The sequence below is a fragment of the Vidua macroura genome, chromosome 2 (genome assembly GCF_024509145.1).
Source record: "Vidua macroura isolate BioBank_ID:100142 chromosome 2, ASM2450914v1, whole genome shotgun sequence".
Taxonomy (NCBI): domain Eukaryota; kingdom Metazoa; phylum Chordata; class Aves; order Passeriformes; family Viduidae; genus Vidua; species Vidua macroura.
Genome location: NC_071572.1, coordinates 73663741 through 73683438, shown reverse-complemented (window position 1 = coordinate 73683438; position 19698 = coordinate 73663741). Strand labels below are relative to the sequence as shown.

General features: G+C 50.0%; 2 protein-coding genes and 1 non-coding gene across 4 annotated transcripts; all 3 read right to left on the bottom strand.

Moving 5' to 3' along the window:
• Window positions 1–3642: 3642 nt before the first annotated feature.
• Window positions 3643–17441, bottom strand: PTPN6 (protein tyrosine phosphatase non-receptor type 6). Of its 2 annotated transcripts, XM_053971482.1 has the most exons (16): window positions 17370–17441; window positions 17073–17174; window positions 11983–12105; window positions 11472–11666; window positions 9192–9411; window positions 8314–8430; window positions 8031–8147; window positions 7505–7601; window positions 7039–7118; window positions 6799–6948; window positions 6560–6691; window positions 6126–6280; window positions 5759–5826; window positions 5249–5400; window positions 4426–4523; window positions 3643–4319 (listed from the first exon to the last, which is right to left on the bottom strand). In XM_053971482.1, the coding sequence occupies exons 2-16, from the start codon at window positions 17084–17086 to the stop codon at window positions 4211–4213; spliced, it is 1827 nt and encodes a 608-aa protein (XP_053827457.1). In that variant the 5' UTR covers window positions 17087–17174; window positions 17370–17441; the 3' UTR covers window positions 3643–4210. The 2 variants fall into 2 exon arrangements, with proteins under 2 accessions (XP_053827457.1, XP_053827456.1); XM_053971481.1 differs by lacking the exons at window positions 17073–17174; window positions 17370–17441 and adding an exon at window positions 12363–12773.
• A 980-nt stretch (window positions 17442–18421) lies between these two features.
• On the bottom strand, window positions 18422–19521 carry C2H12orf57 (chromosome 2 C12orf57 homolog). The gene is made up of 3 exons (XM_053971487.1): window positions 19090–19521; window positions 18807–18983; window positions 18422–18726 (listed from the first exon to the last, which is right to left on the bottom strand). The coding sequence occupies exons 1-3, from the start codon at window positions 19145–19147 to the stop codon at window positions 18578–18580; spliced, it is 384 nt and encodes a 127-aa protein (XP_053827462.1). The 5' UTR covers window positions 19148–19521; the 3' UTR covers window positions 18422–18577.
• On the bottom strand, window positions 19268–19328 carry LOC128804438 (U7 small nuclear RNA). Its single transcript, XR_008436076.1, has one exon. It is a non-coding gene; the product is annotated as a U7 small nuclear RNA (small nuclear RNA).
• Window positions 19522–19698: the final 177 nt, after the last annotated feature.

Genomic DNA, 19698 nt, shown 5'->3' with positions numbered 1-19698 from the left:
GTGTCTAAGTGTGCTTAGTGCATGGAAAAAATTGGTTATTTTGTGTAGTGGGAGGTGGAACAGAGATTTTATTTGGTTGAAATTAGAATGAGAACGATGAAGGGAAAGGAACAAAAGAAAGAAATACACTCATGGTCACTGGCAGATCATCACAGTGTGTGGAGAGAAGAAAAATGTGTGGATACTCAAACAGCTGTGTGGGTGACCAGGGCTGGTCCCTTAGCTGCCTGTAAGGGCTGCAGATAGAGGGTAAGTTTACTTGCTTTTGCAGGTCATGGATGCATCTCTATGCTGTGTCCTGGCCTCCATTGTTACACCTTGGGCTTTTTCCCCTCTCTGCTTTCCTGGCTGAAAAGAGGAGGAGAAGTCTTCCTCCACTGACTAAACTCTCCTTTGCTTGTGTTTCAACCGCAAGATCTTGTTTTCTTTAGGGGTAGGTTCTTTGCTGTTTCTCTGGGCTGCTCTGTACTAAGATTTAGGACTTTGAGGTTATCACAGCATCATAGAATCATAGAATGTCCTGAGTTGGAAGGAACTCACAAGGATCAAGTCCGGGGCAACCTAGAAGTTAAACTTCAGGTGAGAGCATTGTCTAAATACATCTTGAACAGAGACAGACTTGGGGTCATGACTACTCCCCTGGGGAGCTTGTCCACTCTATAAATTGCTCTTTTTTCTGATATCCAACCTGAACTTCCCCCTGGGCAGCTTTAAGCCATTCCCTGTGTCCTGTTGCTGGACACCAAAGAAAAGAGATCAGCATTCCCCTTCTTCTGCCCGTCATGACGAGGTGTTAGGTCAGCCCTTGGTCTTCTCCAAGCTGAACTAACTTTGTATCCTCAGCTGCTCCTTGTAAGTCACACATTTCCTTGTTGTCTTTGTTGTCCTCCTTTGGACACATTATAGTATTTTTATATCCTCCTTGGATTGTGGAGTGTGAAGCTGCACACAGTGATGGTGAGGCTGTACCTGAGTGCAGTGGGGCCCTCAGTTCTCTGGCCAGTTAACTGTTCTGTGCCTAGCACACCCTAGCATAACACACCTAGCAGGGCCTGCCATCACTCAAAATGCCCAGAGCCTTTCTGCAGGGCTGCACCCCAGTCTCATCCTTTAGTCTATATTCACATCCAGGATTACAGCACTCCAGGTGCAGAATCTGGCATTTGTTCTTGTTCAGTTTTGTGTGGATGAAATCGTGTACACATCTGGCTGTATGCTGAATGCTGTTCAGAGGGATATGCTGACACTATCAAAAGCTTTGCCAAAACAAAACAAAACAAAAAAAAACCCCATATCTGCCTTCCCTTTGACTACTAGGTGGGTAGCCTTGATGTGAAAGGTTATTAGTTGGTAAGGCATGACTTTTCCTTCGAGAACTCGTGTGCACTTTGATCAACGACTGCGTTGTCTTGCAAGTCTTTTTCTTGATAGCTTTCAGACTAATTTTCTCCACAGTTTTACCAGGCACCAGAGTGAGACTGATTGACCTTCTTCCTTGCTCTTCTTGAAAATTGGGACAACATTTGCCAGCCTCCATGTCAACTTATACAGATTCCCAAGGCTGTTGATTAATAACTGAGAGGTCTCACGGTTACATTGGCCAAGTCTTCAGTACCCTGGGAGGAATCCCATTGGGCCCCATAGACTTAGGTTCATTCAGTTGCAGCAGCAAATCCCATGCAAGTTCCAAGTCAGCTGGGAGTTCATCATTCCCCCAGCCATGGCCATCCAGCCTAGGGCTCCAGACACCCCCCATCACCAGTGTCAAAGAAGCAAAGGGAGCATTAAATGTCTGCTTCGTCACTGGGTGACCCACCTCATCAAGTGACAGATCTTTAGTCTTCCTTCTGCTCTTAACATACTTAAAAATGCTTGTTGTTATCCACCACAGTACCAGCCAGCTTCAACTTGAGCTTGGGCATTTTTTCCCTAGAGTGGCAAGGAGCATGTCTGTCCACCTGCATAATCTGTCCTTCTTTCCGAAGTCCATACGCTTCCTGCTAAGTTGCAGAAGGAGATCCTTGCTCAGCCAAGCCAGCCCGCAGCCTCACTGGCTAGACTTCTGGCACTTTGTAATTGCCTGCTCCTGTGCTCTTGGAAAGAGGCCCCTTAAAAAGTGAGTAGCCTTTATGTACCCCACTATCCTCTAAAGCAGATTCCCAGGGGACCTTACTAACTGCTTCCCTGCAGCCTAAAGTCTGCTCTCCCCAAGTCCAGGTAAGTAGCTTTACTTACAGTTTTTCTCCTATCACTAGGATTTTAAACTCAGCTATTTCATTATCATGACGGTCAAGACAGCCACCCCCAAGACCACATCTATTTACAACCAACCATCTTTTTACAAACAACTCCAACTTGAGCCCTCCAGGAAAGAAAAGAGGCCTTTAGGGACTTCTTCCTCTGGTGAAGCAGAGCACAAGATGTTTAAAGGAACAGATATAATCTATGGATTCCTGGTTTAAAGCTTACTGGCAATCAGAGCCATAACTAATACATGTATGTTTTGACTTGCAGCATCAAGGAAGCACAAATTCTTTGAACCAGCTTTGAAAATGCATTCTCAAACAGTCACCCCAAAGTAGTTGTGTGTAACAGGTCCTATGTAAAGAAGACTGCTTATGACAGTGCTGTGTTTCTCTATGTGCAATCAGGAAAGTTCTTGTTCAGTCTAAATTTTTTGTAGACTGTACATTATGGACACATTAAGCTCAGGGATTTGAACACAAATAAGGTTCTCAGTAACCTGAGCTTGTTCCACAAGATGTCTTCATTTTCAAGCTTCAGGTAGAGTTTAAGCTAACTCTTGGTATGCCTTGCTTTAGGCTGTGGCAGCTTTTTAAGAAGGAAGACAACTGGTCCTGTCCTTAGAAGCTTCCCAGGGGTCTAAGGCAAAGGTAGGTGTTTCCTTAGGCTAGGACTTTAGCCCCTTCCCCATTGCTTAAAAGAGAGTATCTGGCATAGTGAAACACAGTACGTGTCCCTCCACACATTTTTACTTCTGCCTCTTATTTCCCCCACTGCCCCTTTCCTGTTTCTTCCTCTAGTGGCAATGAAATGGCAAAGCCAGCTGGGAAATGGACACACAAGCCTATGGGCTCACAGGCTAAGGGAAGTTGAAGTCCCGCACATGGAAGGAGGGTCTGCTCACAAAGTGTCTTCTGTCTTCCAAATGCTTCCAACCAGCTTTCTTGCCATATCAAAGGACAGTAAGCAGTGTTCCTTCCTCCCAATGGATTCTGTATAAATCATGGTGGTCTTTGGCCCAGGGTGCTGCTGGAAGTGGCAGTGTTACCAGCATGAGGTCAGAGCAGCTGTGGCTTTGTTCACATATTGAAAACCCACAAGTAAAATTTAGGTGCAAAAGCTGTGTCAGTTTGCCACACCCAACTTTCCATGCTCAGATTTCCCTGCTGACCACCAACACTTGAGCCTCATAGCAACAGGCCACCATAATTAGTCACAGCTTCTGTTCAGAAGCCTGAAGGCAACAGGAAATCAGGAAAACTAAGCTGGAACCATCCTTGTAAGTCTTTGCAGGTCTGCAGGTGATATCAGGAGTACAGCTAACACGCTGAGAAGAAAACCTTTTGGTTTTGGCAGTCAAACAAATACAAGTTTATTTACAACAAATAAGAAAATATGGCCATCACATCAAATTCTGGTATATTTACAGCATCCAGGTGAAGGATGAGATAGCAAAAGGGTAAGAGGGGCAGAAGGTTGGTATTAAGGAAAGAGGAAGTCTCCTGTTGAATTGCAGAGGAGATGAGCTGAAACAGGCCAAAACCTCCATACTTAAAAAGCTGAGGCTTCAGGGAACACAAACAGATAAACTCTTAACTCATGGCTGTGGGCATAGATGTAGCTTCTGGGATGACCTTCCCTGAGAATTCCACTGAAGCTGACACAGCAAAGGTGAGTTTGGGCCCCAGTGCTCAGGGAGCAAGGGAAGGAGGGTGTGACCTTTCCTGCTAAGGGATGATGAGGGGGCAGCAAGAGACTTTGCTCGCCTGCACAGGCAAGGGACCATGGAGTCGGTCAGCTGAGCTGGAAAGCGCTCTGGTTCACGGCACTGAAAGCTGGCACGGAAGAGAAGGGGAAGGCTTCGTTCCAGTCCAAGAGCAAGGAATGCGAGACAGGCCAGCTGGGATGTGAGCTCCAGTCCTGCCGCCCAGGTTCAAACCCCCATGGGGCTACCTGCAATGTATGATTATTTTTTCTTTAGTGAGCCTTTCAGCTTCTTCTCTGAGGAGCGTTGTTTCCGCACCTTCTCCTCCTTTTTCCCCAAGTTCTCATAAACTGTTGACTCTTCTTTCTGCCTGTAAGACCAGGGAAAAAGTGAGGAAGAGGAAAAAGCCAGCCAAGCCCACAAGTAGATTTGCCAGGGGCAGGCAGAGCGGGTCTCTGCTGCAGGTGAGCTCTTACTTGGAGGGTTTTCGCGAAACCTTGGGGTGCACATTCCTCACTGCAGGGGGGTAGGCGATGTTCCCATACTCAGACTCGTTTGGCTTGCCTTTCTGAGACTGCAGGAGAGGAAAAACAGGCTTAGAAGAGTGTGATCTGGGAGATGCATTTGAGGCACCATGGAAGAGTTCTGTGTGTTAAACCCCACTCTGTGCTAGGATCTCAGTGGAAGTTGGTGGATTGCTGAAGTGCCTGGGCTCAGCACACTGCCACTGCCAGAGGTGAGCAGCAGGTGCAAATGCAGCCTTGCACAGGAGGCAATAGTGGGGCAACAAATCTCTGGAGGCACTAGAACACCTAAAAGTCCCAAATTTCTGCTAAAGAATATTAAAACAGCAGGAGCTACAGCATGCTGCCAGAAGCTACAAGGAAAGAGAAAAGACACCACTTATCAAATAGCAGGAAAAGATGATGCAGCTGCAAAACTGGGATGTGAAAGACAAAGAGGAAATAAGAGGCAAGGAAAGTCTTTGCTTGTCCTAAACGAAGTTTGTAACAAAACGGCACTTGGTGAAGTTATTCAGAACATAGTTGAGGTAACTGCATTAAAATGTACCTGCTGTCTAGCAGTTCAGAAGGGATTGGTACTTGAACTGCTAGTGAACTTGTCCCCTGAATTTAAAAATCTTAGAAGAGAGGAACAGGGACACAGATCTTACTGCACCATTGTAGTCTGTGTAGGTCTCGGTGTTAACTTAAAGCTTCTGAAACAGAGCACTTGGGCTCAGAGCCAGCAGCATGCAGGGCTTGGGCTCTCAGGGCAGTAGAGCCCCTTTTCTCTCACCTGGATAACTTCCAGCTTTTTCTTGGTTGCCTCTATGAACTGGCAGATGGCCATGTAGATGAACTTGTACTGAGCCTCTGTCTGCACCATCCCAGATCGCTGGGCCCTCACCATCTGGATGGTCTTCTGGATGTCAATGTCGCAGTCCAGCCCTAGCAAGGAGCACCAGAAAAGCTTACAGACATATCCACTGCCCTCTCACCCAATTCTCTACCAAAAGCAGCCACAGTGGAAGACAGTCAAGAACTTTCCACCTCCTTCCATACTCTTTGTTTCTGTATGGACCTCCTATCTCTCCCTCTGCTCAGTACCTTTGAAGTCTGGCCTTGGAGGAAAAGCCAAAGCTCAGGGAAGGCTGAAGCAGTAATGGTACAGAGATCCAGCAGAACAACTTTCTTAGGGCTATGGCAGGATCTTCTCCTACTGACAGCTCATAGTTTTCATCCCTCTGCAGCTGAACTTAAAGGCAAAGCCCTACTGGGTAGTCCAGCTCATTTTAAGTCCTCTTACCCTTGGTGGAGATTGTTTCCACTATCATATCAATGACGATGATAGTCCCAGTGCGGCCAATCCCAGCACTGCAAAGAGAGGACAAGCAGAGGTCAGAGCAAGACAGGTCCTGAAACAAAATGCAGCTGCTTCTGGGGAAGCATGTGGCTCTTGTAGTAGCTGTTCAGCAATGCCACAAAAGAGTAATGGGTTCAAAAGGTAGAGAGCTTGGTGTAGGGGCACTGAAGAAGAAAACAGCAAATATTGGGACTGGCATATGCTTCACTCACAAGTCCTGGGGTACAGCTGGAAGCAGCAGGACAGACTTTCTGTATCTCACCCTAGATAAGCAATGGAGGATGCTTCAAACTCCAGCCTCTGTACCAACCTGCAGTGTACCAGAATAGGCCCTGCATTGGGAATACTCTCTTGCTTCTGGTTTATCTGGTCGAGGAAGCTGAGGACTCCTCCCGGCTCACTGGGTACACCATGGTCAGGCCAGCTCAGGTACTGGTATTGCCAGATCTCACGCACAGCTTTGCCCTGAGAAGAGCAAAGCACCCCAGTGGTAAAATTGCAACCCAGTCCTATCCCTGGGCTCTGTCCCAGGGAGAGATGAGTCTGAAACCAGAGAGAATCTCTGTTTCCTGCACACTTCTTGGTGATTCCACCAGTGTGATTCCAGCCCAAACCAGGTGGGAACAGCAGCCCTAAGCATGCTAAAACAGCAGCATCATCACAGCACCCAGCAGTTCCCAGGTTTAACTGTATGGTGGCTGTTAGACCCACGGGTTGGATGGCAGCCCTCGGTCAGACACTCACATTATCCTTTGGGCACACACAGAGGTGCCGGAGTTTGTACTCCAGTGCATCGTGCTCCCCAGCGTTCTGCACAAGGTAGGGACCGTATTCCTTCGTGCTGCCCAGCTCTGGCCAGTAAGGCACACATTTGTTCTGTGTGGGCAGAGAGGGCAGGGTGAGGATGGGCAGAAGACAGGAGAGAGAGAAAAAGCAGAGCAATGGTTGAAAGGGAAAGGATACACCTCCAGACTGCTACTTACCCGGCCTTTTTCCACCTCCCGTGTTGTCATCACAATAATGCGTGTGTTCTCCTGCCACACCATTTGCCACAAGTCATTGACTGTGGCATCCAGGCAGCCCTGGCTGGCAATGTAGGTCTTGGTGCACTCATCTGGGCTGATCAGGGTGTTCTGAGTGCAGATGGGGGAGGGTCAGGAGGGCTGCAGGAGCAGCAGGCCTTCCCCTGCTTTGAGCACACAGTCATCTTTCAAGAATCTCACCTTGACATAGTTGGCATTGATGTAGTCAGATCCAGGTATATTTGGGTCCCTTCCCTGGAGGATGACTCTGGAGTGATCAACTGGGAGTGCAGTGAAAGAATGAACAGTGCAATGAGATACTCCATGCACAGCCACACAGAGCTCCCTCACTGCCCTGTGCCACCTCAGTCATGATTCCCAGTGATGCCCCATATCCTCAGCTCTCCCTCTCTGGGCCCAGACCAATCTCACTCCATCCTCCCATCTCTCTGTCTCTGTGATGGACCACAGAAGCTAATGACTCTGATGCAACCCTCCCTCCTTCCTTCAAAGACAGGGAAAGGCTGTGACCTCCCTCATCAGCTCTTAAATCCACCTTGTAACCTACTCTGGAGGACAGAGTGGGTTGAGGAAGGGATGGCTTGGACAGTTCTTCATTGCCTGTCTGTCCGTTTGGATTTTTTTATAGCGGAGAAGCAAGACTCACAGGGCAATATGTTCTTGTATCGGTTCTTGCTCTTATTTTCAGGTCTCTGGCCCTCATGACGGTCAAACAGGTGCTTGGCTTCCTGTTTTTGCAGGCTCTGAGAGCAGAAGAAAGAGTAGTCACAGCAAGGTCACAATGTATGACAGGGGAGGTGGGCACTAGGAGGCACAGTGGTGGCTCTGATGACACATGGGCATGCCGTGGGGGAGCAGAGAAGTGAAAACCAAACCTAGACTTGAGAAGCCTGAGCCTTATGCCCTTACTGTCTTGGTGACTCACTCTCCCAACCATAAAACAGCAGCACATTTCTACCTCACTGGGCTCACTTAAAGATGAGACTCATTCCCCAAGGAAACTGGGGAATTATTTCTGAAAGTGTGTGTTTCAGAAATACTTCACACTTCTTTCAGAAATAAATTGACAAGACACAAGAAATTTGTGTACAGGAAGAAATCGAAGATGGAGAATGAGGTGGTGCATGCAGAATTCACATAAAGCCAAATAATGTCCCCCAGCAGTTTCTTACATCAAATTCCTCCCAGAATCCAGCCTTGGACGTCTCCTCAGACAGACTTGTCTTCTTGTTCAGTTCCTGCACTCTGTTCTCAATGTCAGCAGCATTCACCCTTGTAGCATAGTAGGGCTGGGGATGGGAAAACACAACAGGTGAGAGAGAGAGAGAGATGCTGCTGGAGAGCAAATTGTCCTCTGTGCACCATGGAAAAAAAGAAGGAAAAGGACATAAAGCAGAAACAAACAGCAAATCTGTCCCTCCAAAGGGCCCCTAAAAAACAGGAAACCAGACTTACCTGCTTCAGGTACACAAAGGAACCAGATATCTCCTCAATTCCAATCTTCTTGAAGTGCTCCACCAGATCTGTCAAGCTGTCAAACATCTCAGCACCTCCAACTGTGTAGCGTCCATTCTAAACAGAGGAAGAATGTGTAATATCTCACTCATAACATTCATAACAGAATCCTGGAATAGTTTGGGTTGGAAGGCATCATAAAGGGCAGCTAATTCCAAGCCCCCTGCCATAGGCAGGGACACCTTCCACTAGACTGGGTTGCCCAAAGCCCCCTCCAGCCTCGCCTCAAACACTTCCAGGAATGGGGCATCCACAGTTTCTCTAGGAAACCTGTGCCAGTGCCTCCCCAACATCACAGTATTTTTTTCCTATTTATCCCATCTAAACCTGCCCTCTTTCAGTTTGAAGACATCCCCCCTTGCTCTATCACTCCATGGCCTTGTAAAAAGTCCCTCTCCAGCTTTCTCATGAGCCTCCTTTAGATACTGGAAGGTGCTGTAAGATCTCTCCAGAGCTTTCTCCAGGCTGCACAGCCCCCACTCTCTCCACCTGTCCCATGAACAAAGCTGATGACACTCAGGAAAAAGGCAATGCTGGGGTCCAGATCCATAGGCACCACCCTGCACCATCTAGGAAAGCATTTGCTCTGGCAGGGAGGTCAGAAGAGTTTGCCCTGAGCACACGGAGTTCATGGCTCTGTGCTCTCAGTGGATCAAAGCCCAGAGAAGGTGTATTGCCCTCCAATCCCATTTAAGGCCAGTTGCCTTCTCTCCTTAGAATCTCTTCATCCCACATGAATAAAGTAGGAGAAATCGTGACAGCCATTTCGGTAACATCCATCAGACCACTGCCTCTCCTCCTGCCCTTCCACTGCTCACCTCACACATGATCTTGATGTGTGTAACTTTGAGCCGGGTCCCAGAGGCACCGGTTGCCCCAGCTGGAGCATCAGACCCAGGTTTAGGCTGGTCAGTGAGGACAGACAAGACAAAGTCCCCAGGTTTGCTGAGGCTCTCCCGCACCAAGAAGGTCCAAGGGGTAGCTTTGGCCTGGAGCAGTGACTCGGCTGCAGGGCCTGACAGATGCCCATGGTACCACCTAAGAAAAAACAAGAGAAGGTCAGAAAAGAGGTGGAGATGCAGGAAGTGGATGCCCTTGAGCTGATGAGTGAAGAACAGCAACACTGGGGAAGGGTGAGGGAGGAAGAAAGGAAGGCAGAGACAGAGAAGAAGGAATGAGAGAGGAGCAGAATTTTGGGAAGAACAGATAAGACAGAAGGTGGAGAGCCGGGCAGAGAGGAAAGTGCAAGGGATGAGGTGGAGACAGAAGGGACCTAGGGAGCAGAAGGCTGGTACCGGATGACACAGTGGGAAAGCACCGCTGTGTGACACACACATAGGCACAGGTAAATGATACTTTCTGCCTGGAACACCAGTTGGGAGAGAGTAGTCTGTGTGTTTCAGCACCTCACAGTATTATTGGGCTTGTTGCCTTACTGCTGCAAGGGGCTCTGGAAACTCAAACACCAGGGAAATAAAAATAAGCCCCCACTGAGTCAGAAACTCTGCTATGAGATTTAGCAGCACCCAGATGGTTGTATTGAGATCAGATCCATTAAAGAACCATTCCAGAAACTCCTCTTTCTGAAACTCAGTCACCTCTTCACTCAAAGGATAATGCCCATTCTCTGGGCACGTCACACTGCAGCAATCACCCTGGCAATGGGAGTGAGCACCAGGAGCTGATCCATGTGCACATTTCTGTCTTCAATGCAAAAACTCAGCAGCTCCTTCTCTCCTCCTAGCACAAAGTCAGGAGCATCCCCATTTGACCAAGGGGTTCCCTGCCTTGCCATGGGGATGTGAAAATGGATTTACTTCCCATGAAGCAGCTAACAGGGAAGGCCTGGCATGGTACTGGTGAACTTCACATTGTTAGGGGGTTATTTGTTCCCCCAAACTGAGATGGAGTTCAGGAGGCCACAGCCCAGTCACAGAGGCAGCTGGGGCATTCATGTATTCATTCTCCTCTGCATCTGGTCAGAGCAAGGGGGTGCTCCACATACAGCAAGAGGTTCACACAGTTATTGGCCTCAGCAAGTAACTTTTGTTGACCCTCACTTTGTGCACCGCAAGAAGCAGCTGGTGACTCTCACTGCATGGTTGTCATTAATTTCTGAACCTCCTCTCAGAGAACTGTTCAGCCACCATGTGCTCAGATGCCACCTTGGGATCAGTTGGCCCCTCCTGCCCATCCAAGAGGTCTCCCAGCCTCCCCTCCCCACAGATAGGAGGGGGTTAATGGGTCCCATTCCTCCCTCCCCCAGCAAAGCCCAGCTCTTCAAAGCCACGTGACGGAAAATCACTTGGGGAGAGAGTGAGAGGAGCTTTCGTAAGAGCCCGAGGGGGGGAGGGGTAAGTTTCCAACCGCAGGAGGAAGAGAGGAAACTGCAGCAATGGCCTTGACTGGAGAGGACAGCCAGCAGCAGACCTGCCCCTCCGCAGCCTGACCCCAGAGCAAGCTGGGGTGTACCCTGATGTTTTGACCCAGGGCATCTCTGCTCCATGCCTCCAGGTGCCCAAGGAGGACGTGAGCAAGAAGGACTTGTCCACCCCAGAGCAGGGCAGGACAGCTCCCCCGAGCTGTATCAAAGGGCCTGAAAGCAAAAGGCAAGGGCAAAACCACCTGATTTGATTTAGGAACTTGGTGTCAGAGACACATGCAAAGTGGGGACAGGAAGAAGACTAAGCAGGCCAGGAATAGCAGGGGAACATGGTCCTGCTCGCAGCTACGTGACTCACCCAGGCCTAGAATAACCAAGGAGGTTTGGGGCAAAACTGAGGGCTTCCACACAACGTGTCCCTCCACAGACCACTGCAGACCCACAGCGGACACCGCAACCTTTTCTTTCAGAAACAGCATATAAATAGCAAAGGCAACCGGAAACCAGAAGTAAAAATAGATCCCTATTAGGTCTGCTGTGATGGATCAAGGTACGCACAGCTATTCCTGGGGATGCTGCCCCCATGGACACATAGGAGGTTAAGAAAGGCAGGAGGCACTTTTTACAGGATTTGCTCTGAGGATGCAGGCAGGACAGAAAGGAGGCCATGAAACATTTAATCACAGACACAGCAGCTGCCTTGCTGTCCCTGTACCTCTCTGTCGTGGGGTCAGAACAGTTGAGCGGGTATCGCAAGTCGATGATGGTTCCATCTTTGTCCTGCAGCGAGCCCTGTTGCTGTGTGTAGTACTCCACCAGTTCTGACAAGGTGGCAAACTTCTCCCCTCCATACAGGTCATAAAAATCCCCAGTATTCTGGATGCGGATGTGGGTTACCTGATCACCAACCCTGTGGAATAAAGCACAGGGCAGTCCAATGAGGTGGTTGGAAAAGGGGCAGAAAAGTGTTCTGCACTACCTCCCACCATGGAACCAGAGCAAACCATCTCCATGAATGGAGATGACTGGAAAGAGAAGCTCCTTGGACAACTTGAGGGAGGCTCTAGAAGATGCTGGGAAGCTGAGGTCATTTTACAGCTTGAGAAGAACTCAAAGGAATAGAGACAGGATGAAGAAGATGCCACAGGACATGTGAGGATCTAGGCAATCTGTAACACTCTGTATGTAACACTGCAAAGACAGAAGCTGGGGTCCAAGTTACTTACCGGACTGAAAGGGAAAAATCCCCTTGATTCCTCCGACTGGGTCTGGCCAGGAAGCTCCCATGGACACCTCGTCCCTTCAGTAAGGCTTCAGCTTCCAGCCCACTCAGGTCACGGTGAAACCACCTAGCAGAGAAAATAAAAGCAAGACCTAGTGAATAAAAAAGGCCAGGCACTACTGTGGAGATTTGTAAGGTGAAGAATGGTCCCTGGTCAGCATCCCTAGGTAAAATCCAACAGCAGCATCCCTTCCTGCCTGATGCCTCCCCCAGCCTATGGACAGTTCCCATTAGAGATACACCTTCCAGGGCCATCCCTGCCCTCATCCATCCTACTTCCCTGGTCCCATTCCTTACACACACAGACCTCTCAGACCCTCTTACCTCACCATTGTGGAGGGAGAAAGAAGAGGCGGCTAAGTGGCTGCCACCAAAGCAACCCAAAAAACACAGAGGAAAAATCAGTTTGCGCTGGAAAGGAAGGGGAAGTCGGGGGTCTGTGCTGGGGCACCCAACGCCAAACTGTTCCTGTGCCTCTTGGGATCTGGCCATGTATCTCTCCTGGAGTCGACTGTCAGTCCATTCAGAGCCTCTCCATCCACCTTTTCCTGGACAGGTGCCTTGATCTCTGGCCCGCTGCTCAGTGCTGCTGGTCACGGGAAGTTGTGAGCCCGTACACAGCGGGGCACGCACGGCTCCGGGAACAGGAAGCGCTCTGAGCCATCCACTCTGCAGCCCCAAGCTGCTTTGCATACACTTCTGCTTCTCCTTTTGTGTCTTTCCTCCCCATAGCCCCTGTTATTTTTGGGTCTCTGTCTTTAGCACACAAGGACTGACTCTTCGCATGCATCTTGGGTTCTGGCCATGTTCACAAAACTCAGTTCTGCTCGTCCTTTGTTCCCCTTTTCCTCCAAAAGGCTAATGAGCAACACAAATGGTCCCAAATGTCCCACATGCTCTGTACAGGCACAGAGGGGAATCTGTGTGAACCCAGAGCTGCAGACTTCAAGGTCCAGGCTAGTGCTCTGAGCACAGCAGTGCCTGCCTGAAACCAGCCTGCCACAGGATGGGAATGACACAGGCCGTGGTAGCTCAAAAGGGATGGGGAGGTTGGGAGAGGGTGGTGAAACTGCCCAGGAAGGCAGGCAGAGACCAGGACAAACAGCTACTACCTACAGGGAACCCACATTGCACTGAGGGAGCTGAGCTGAGAACCTTCAAAATCCCAGCACACCATACTGAGGCCAAAGCTGGACAACCTGGAAAACCAAGTACAAAAAAAAAAAAAAAAAAAAAAAGAAGGAAAACAGTTCCAATCACCTAGCTGCTTCCAGCTGTGGTCCATGACTGCCCTGGCCACAACACTGGTTTCAAGGTCTGCAGGTCTGGTGAAAGAATGGGAGCTAAGCAGTGGCCTAAGAGTGCAATCCAGCTGGCAAAGGAGCCTGGCTTTTCCCTGGGGCCATCTCAGCTACCCTGTGTGGTGTGGGCAGCAGCAATAGCAACAGCAAGAGCCTTGCTCATTTCAAGCAGCATCAGCTGCAAACTTCCCCACACACCACCAGACTGGGAAATCCTGCAAAAAGATGAACATGCTGCTAGCTAGACAAAAACTCATGGCCAAGACAGAAACCAGCAACAAAGGGAAGTACAGGAGAGACGAGTGGGAAGCTAATCTTCATTGCTAGAAAGGCAACCCAGGCACCTACAACAGCTTCCTTAGAAGAAATGCTTCTGGTTTCATGCACATGGTGAGCTGGGGTGTGGTGAGCTGCAGGCAGCCAGAGGTACTGACTTAGAACTGATATTAAAAACCAAGGACATTTTAAATGCATGGGACCAACTCAAGGGAACAACTTCTGCACAAAGTTGTAGAAGTTGCACCAGAAAAAACGGCACCTAAATCAGTCTAGCAGGAACAGGAAACAAGTGTTGTCTATAGCCAAGGGAGAGAAGGCAGGAACTTCCAAGGAGAAATCCCAAATATTAATTCCCAATATCAAAAGCATATTAGAGTATGCTGAGTCAATACAAAGCCAAGGCAGACGAAAACCAGAACTTAGGCACCCCTGCACCCTACCTGAAGGAGAAAATCTGTCTGAGGAACTGAACATTAGTTGGACAAAGGAGAACAGGGAAAGAAAAAGGTAGCAAAGAGCCCAGACCAGAATAAGAAAGGGTGAGAGAGAATTTATCCCATGTAACTCAGTATCCTCCAGAAGGACAAGCCACAAGGTGCAGTGTAATCTCTTGACAGTATTTTTGTGGACAAAAATCCCAGATTACATAATTTACAGGATGACTTTACGCTTCTGCTTCTTTCATTTTAGAAAAGGAGTGGATGCATGCAGCTGCCCTGGTGTCTTTGATCTGGGCCATCTAATTGAAAACTACCAGTAAGGGAGGGAAATGTCACCACAGAGAAGCCATCAGTCGGTATCTTCGAGGTTGCCCTCCCAAATGGCTGCAGCATGGAACAGCTGAGCCACTAAATATAATAAGACTATAACTGAGCCACTAAACCATTTTTTAAATATAATTAAGAGGTCAAGAGATTTCAGCAAAGAGACTACTCTTACACTGTTTGGCTTTCAGTACAACACAGGTGTTAGAACCTCATCTTGTAAATCCCTCGTGGAAGCAGGCCACAGCTAGCACAGTAACAAATTTCTAGTAGAATGTAAATGAAATAAATAATTAAAAGACACACATCTGGATTCTGCAAGAAAAAAAGGCCCTGAGAAACTGGAAAGGATCCAGCATAATGCCACTAATGCAGTGAAGAGCCTGGAACATAGCAGAGAGCAAGCTGGGTTTATTCAGCTTGAAGAAAAGATGCTTAAGGAGGGATTTAATACTTGTCTGAGACTACCTAAAAGGGGCCATAGGGGTTTAGAGATGATGAGTCAGGTTCTGTTTTGTGGGACACAACAAGAAGACAAGAGGCAACAGGCATCACTTGCAGCAAGGGAAATTCTGATTAGGTATCAGGAAAAACTGCACACGTGCTCCCCCCCAAGGGGGTTCAGCACTTGCCAGAGGTCCCCAGAGCAGCCGAGGAAGCTCCACCCTGGCAGGTGTCAGGACTCAGCCAAACAAGGCCCTGAGCCACCTGAGCTAGTTTTGGGGCGGCAGGGGTGGGACTAGGCAATCCAGAGGTTAAAATGGTTGTCAAAGGAAGAGCAGAGAGAAAGATTGTGTACAGAGTTTCTTCTGCCCTCCTACTTCCTAAGCCTCTATTAGCAGCTACTTGTAGTCAACTGTCAAATGTATAACAAATTTTGTGCCCTTTGACAAAGAGCTCCCTTGCTCAGTTACAGAAACATCCCCTCCTTTGACTCACTTATAACCTGCTCCCTGCCTCTTTTTTAACACCTGGTTGTTGTAAAGAAAGGAAAAGTCAGTGGGTGATTTTTGCCCCCTGCTCCAAGCTGCTTGTGGTAACACACCTGAAACATCCGTATCCATCCTCAACTCTTTGCCAGGCTGAAGACTCCAGCCCTACTAAGGGGTTTCTTTTTGTACAGAACTATTCTATACCTCTGACCACCTTTGCTGTCCCTCTCAGAGATATTTCCAATTCTGCCATTTTGATTTGGAGGTTAAGAGTGAAGGGGGGCACAGAACTGTGGTGTTCAACATGCTTGTGAATCATGGACAGTGATGATTTCTGATGTTCACTACAACCAAGCATTAAGCTAACAACTGCATGGACTTCTATAATCAAGGAGAGGTTATCATTAGTTCACAGTCATTGTTTTATATGCAATTTTTGTATTATTTTTCTGCATGAACATTGTTTTACATAAACATTTTCATCTGCTGTTCTACTGCCCACTCAATCACTGCCATTAGGTCTTTCCGAAATTATTCACAAGTCAACTCCCACCCCATTATCCTGAATAACTTTCTATCATCATCCAATTTTCTCACCTCACCAAGCTGTATTCCCAGATCACTTGGGAATATACTGAACAGCATGTATTCCAGATAAGGCCCCTGTGATCTGACCAGTGATGGATGACTTCCCTTTGCTATAAAAATGGGATATTAATTCCCACCTTCCATTTACTACTCTCTAGTAATTCTTTACCCAAGAAAACCTTCATCTTCTTTTTCTAATGTTGTGATTTCAGCTTTATTTGAAGACTTTGATGAGAAAATCTTGTCAAATTCTTTAAATCCAAGCAAACTGTACCGGCCAGACCTGCCTTATCTACAAGCTTGCTAAGTCCCTCAAAACCCTCCAATTTTACAGGACCATATTTGCCTTTACAAAAGCAGATGCTGGTGCTTTCTTTAGTATCATATTCATTGCTTTCCCCATTATACTGTACACCCGCTTGCTCAGATGACTTTATTGTTCCATGCTTCCCTCACATTTGGGGGGGGAGCTAATTTGGAGCCCTTTTTGAGAATGAGCATTGCATATGTTACTTCTAAATCTCAGCACAGAGATGATTTCAGACAGGACTTCTGTACAGAAGTCTGTTGTAGTTCAGGCATTAATGCAGAGCAAAGGCTGCCTGGGGATGGGCAGATGGACCATCTTCTTGTGACTTACCAAAGCCACATGCTCTCCATCAGGCCCTGGGGCTCCAGCACAGTGCTGGGCCACTGTGGTTGCCCAAATTCTTACCAGAGAGTGATGCTAGTATGAATCCCATTTCCTGACACCCTTCCACAGTAGTCTCCAGAGCAAGGTACCTGTTTGGACTGACTGTGAGGATTGTATGTCCTGCATAAAGGACTAGAAAGACTGCAGCAAATAAAGGAATAACCAGTATTTAAAAGGCCAGGCAGCTGACATCTCTCTCTGCAAAACCATTCAGAGATGCTGCAGCTGCAGGGTGGCAGAGGAACTGCAGAAGACTGGGCATCACAAACCCTGCTTGCTTATTATCAAAGTGAGAAGGAGCAACAGTAACAATGAAAAGCACAGCGAGCTCCAATCCTCTGGCTACCTCTAATAGGCAGCTCCTATTAAAAACTGGGGGGTTTTCCCTTCTGTGCCTGATTCCTACTGCTGATATTTTTATTTTTCTCACCAACAACTCTTGTTTTCTTGCCCTAACTAGCATTCACAGCACTCACCCACGGGATGGCATCAGGGTCTTGTCTCTCAGATCCCCACTGATGGAGGACTGACAGGAGCTGGTGGAGGAAGTACCACAGCCCTCAACCAAGGGGGTCCCACTAAAGAAAATAAAGCAATATTGGAATTACCAAGAAAGGATCTTGAAACGGATTTTGGAGAGAGATCAAAGACCTTGGTAGAGGAGAGGTGGCCTGGCACCCTGGCGGCAGGGCTGGATGCTCATGGCGCTGAGTGCCGGGGTGCTGGAGCAGCAGCTGGCAGTGCTTGCGGGTGCAGCACCTCCCGTGACTCACCTGAGCCTGATCTGCACAGGAGAAGCCCCGAACTCCGCCCGCTCCCAGGCGGAATAAGAAGGTAGCTCCAGGTCAGGCAAACCTCAGGCCTCAAGCCGCGGGCTTAATTTTCACCATTTGCAAAGCACTTCCTGGACCGTAGTTAATGAATAATCGGAGGGGTGGGGGAAGGCCAAGGCCAAGCTCGGAGAGGTAGATGGAGACGGAAGGGACCGACTGCTCTTCCTGCCTCCCATCCACTGAGCTCACGCCCTCGCTGGCTGCATTCCTGCCCGATTTGTAACTGAGAGCACAGAACGCCCGACGCAGCTCCCTCACACCTGGCTTGCAGCTCCCTGCTCTCCCAGGCCTGGCTCCTTCACGCTCAGCCCTTTTCTCCTCCTTTCTTTTGCCAAAGACCTCAACTCTTCCAAGGGCAACAGGGACAAAGGGCAGGAGGCTACAAGCAGACATACCTGTTGTCCCTCTGAACCACACTGGAAATAAAACTTTGTAAAGGAGCAAGGCCGCACCACTAGGTTGATCCCTCTGCAGTCCAAGAAAAAACGTGAGACAAAAATTGTATGTTGTTTATGTTGTTCTAATCCAGGCTGCAGCCAAATGGGGCAAGCCCAGCCCTCCTACGCTCGGCGCTCCCTGCTGCCTTTTGCACTAGGGATAATGTGCTGGATCACATTTTCAGCCACAAAACAAGACAGCCACAGGCACTGGGGGCAGGAGTAAATTAGCACTGACCCTGCTGGGACAGGGGCCTCAATGGCATTTACAACACTTGCTGAACAGAACTAGATCGTGTTGAGGGACACATTTCCTAGTATGCTTCAAACAGAAAGTCTGAAAATGCTTGCCCTTGTAAAGTGCTTAATACCTGTCTCTCTGATATAAGATCCTAGGGCTTCGCACCGAGGCTCTGCACAAACCTTTCTGCAGAACATGGTACATACTGGGCCTCCCAAAACAGCGTTGCACGTGTCACCCAGAGAGCACTGCTGTACCTGCCTCTGCAGCAGGGAGCAGCACTGCTGAGCTCACGGCCATTCATAAAACACGGGCACTTTCAACACACGTTTTATTCACGAGCACACACGAAGCATCCCATTCCTTCCAGGACCGCGTCTCCCTCGTTCAAGTGCCCCATTCCCAGGGCCGATAGGACCTGCACCTCGGAAAGAGGGCACCAGCCGCAGCACCGGGAGAACTCCGCGGGCTCAGGAGGCAGCAACTCCGCCAGTGCCGGCCCCGTGCGGCGGCAGCGTCATGGGCGGCAGGAACATGGCCTTGAGCTTGCCGGACATGCTGGCGATCTCCGGGTCCTGCGACTCGTAGGACTTGATCAGCCGGGCGAACTTCAGGACGCCTGCAAGGAAAGGGGGTGGACGGGACGCCCCGCTGCCCCGGCGGGCCCGGAGCATCCCGCCCGGCGGGGGAACAACCCACCTTCGCCGTCGCTGCTGAACCCGTAGGCCTTGATCACGTCCTGCTGGATCTGGGTGGCCACGGGCAGGAGGAACTGCAGCATCTTGCCCATGTCGTTGCAGGCGTTGTCCCGAGCCTCCTCCATGCGCTGCGCGTTCTCGGGCGCCCCGAACGCCTTGATCACCTCCGCCAGCACCGCTGCGGGACGCGAGCGCTCAGCCGCCCGCCAGCCTCCCGCATCCAGCCACGCGACACGGGCACTCCGCCGCCGGCCCGCCCGGGAGACGGAACCTCCCGCACTCACCCTTCGCCTGCTCCGCGCTCAGCGCCGGCGGCACCGAGGGCTGCGCGGAGGCCGCCATGGGGCGCGGCGGGGCGGCCGCGGCTCCGGTGTCAGAGCGAACAGCAGCGGCCGCAGCCCGGCCCGCCCCGAGCGCGCCTGCGCCTCCCCGCCCCGTTCTGCCATTGCACCGGCCTGTGGGAGCGGCTTCCCGCGAGCGCGGGAAACCTGCTGGACAAATTCTAAAAGAGCTGAAATCACTGCCGGGACTGCCGCCCGGGCGAGGACCCCCTCCGGGCCGACCCACCCTTAGGTGAGGGCGAGATCCGCTTTTCCCTCGTGCGGCCTCCTCCGTGGCCCCCCGGCCCGGTGCCGCCCGCCCGACCCGCTCCACGCCGACACTGGCGGCTCCGTCGCCGCCGAACGGACCCGGCCGTGCCGCCCGGTCCGTATGCAAATTTCTCGCTTCTCATTGGCCCGCGGTGCGCACGCCCCGCCCCTGCCCGCCGTGGCACGGCTCCCGCCCAGCGGCTCCCCCGCGCCTTTCCCGAGGCGGTGCCCACTTCCAGCCTCTCCGTTTTCACCGGCAGTGCGTCTGCCCTTCCCGTTCTAGTCCCACTGAAAAGAAACGAA

Coding starts and splice junctions, on each gene's coding strand:
- PTPN6 (XM_053971482.1), bottom strand. Junction 8,148..8,313: donor CCTTTGTGTACCTGAAGCAG/GTAAGTCTGGTT, acceptor TCCCATCCCCAG/CCCTACTATGCTACAAGGGT. Junction 6,692..6,798: donor GGGAGGTGGAAAAAGGCCGG/GTAAGTAGCAGT, acceptor CTGCCCACACAG/AACAAATGTGTGCCTTACTG.
- C2H12orf57 (XM_053971487.1), bottom strand. CDS start 19,147: ATGGCGGCCTCCGCGCAGCCCTCGGTGCCGCCGGCGCTGAGCGCGGAG. Junction 18,984..19,089: donor GAGCGCGGAGCAGGCGAAGG/GTGAGTGCGGGA, acceptor CGCGTCCCGCAG/CGGTGCTGGCGGAGGTGATC. Junction 18,727..18,806: donor GTTCAGCAGCGACGGCGAAG/GTGGGTTGTTCC, acceptor CTTTCCTTGCAG/GCGTCCTGAAGTTCGCCCGG.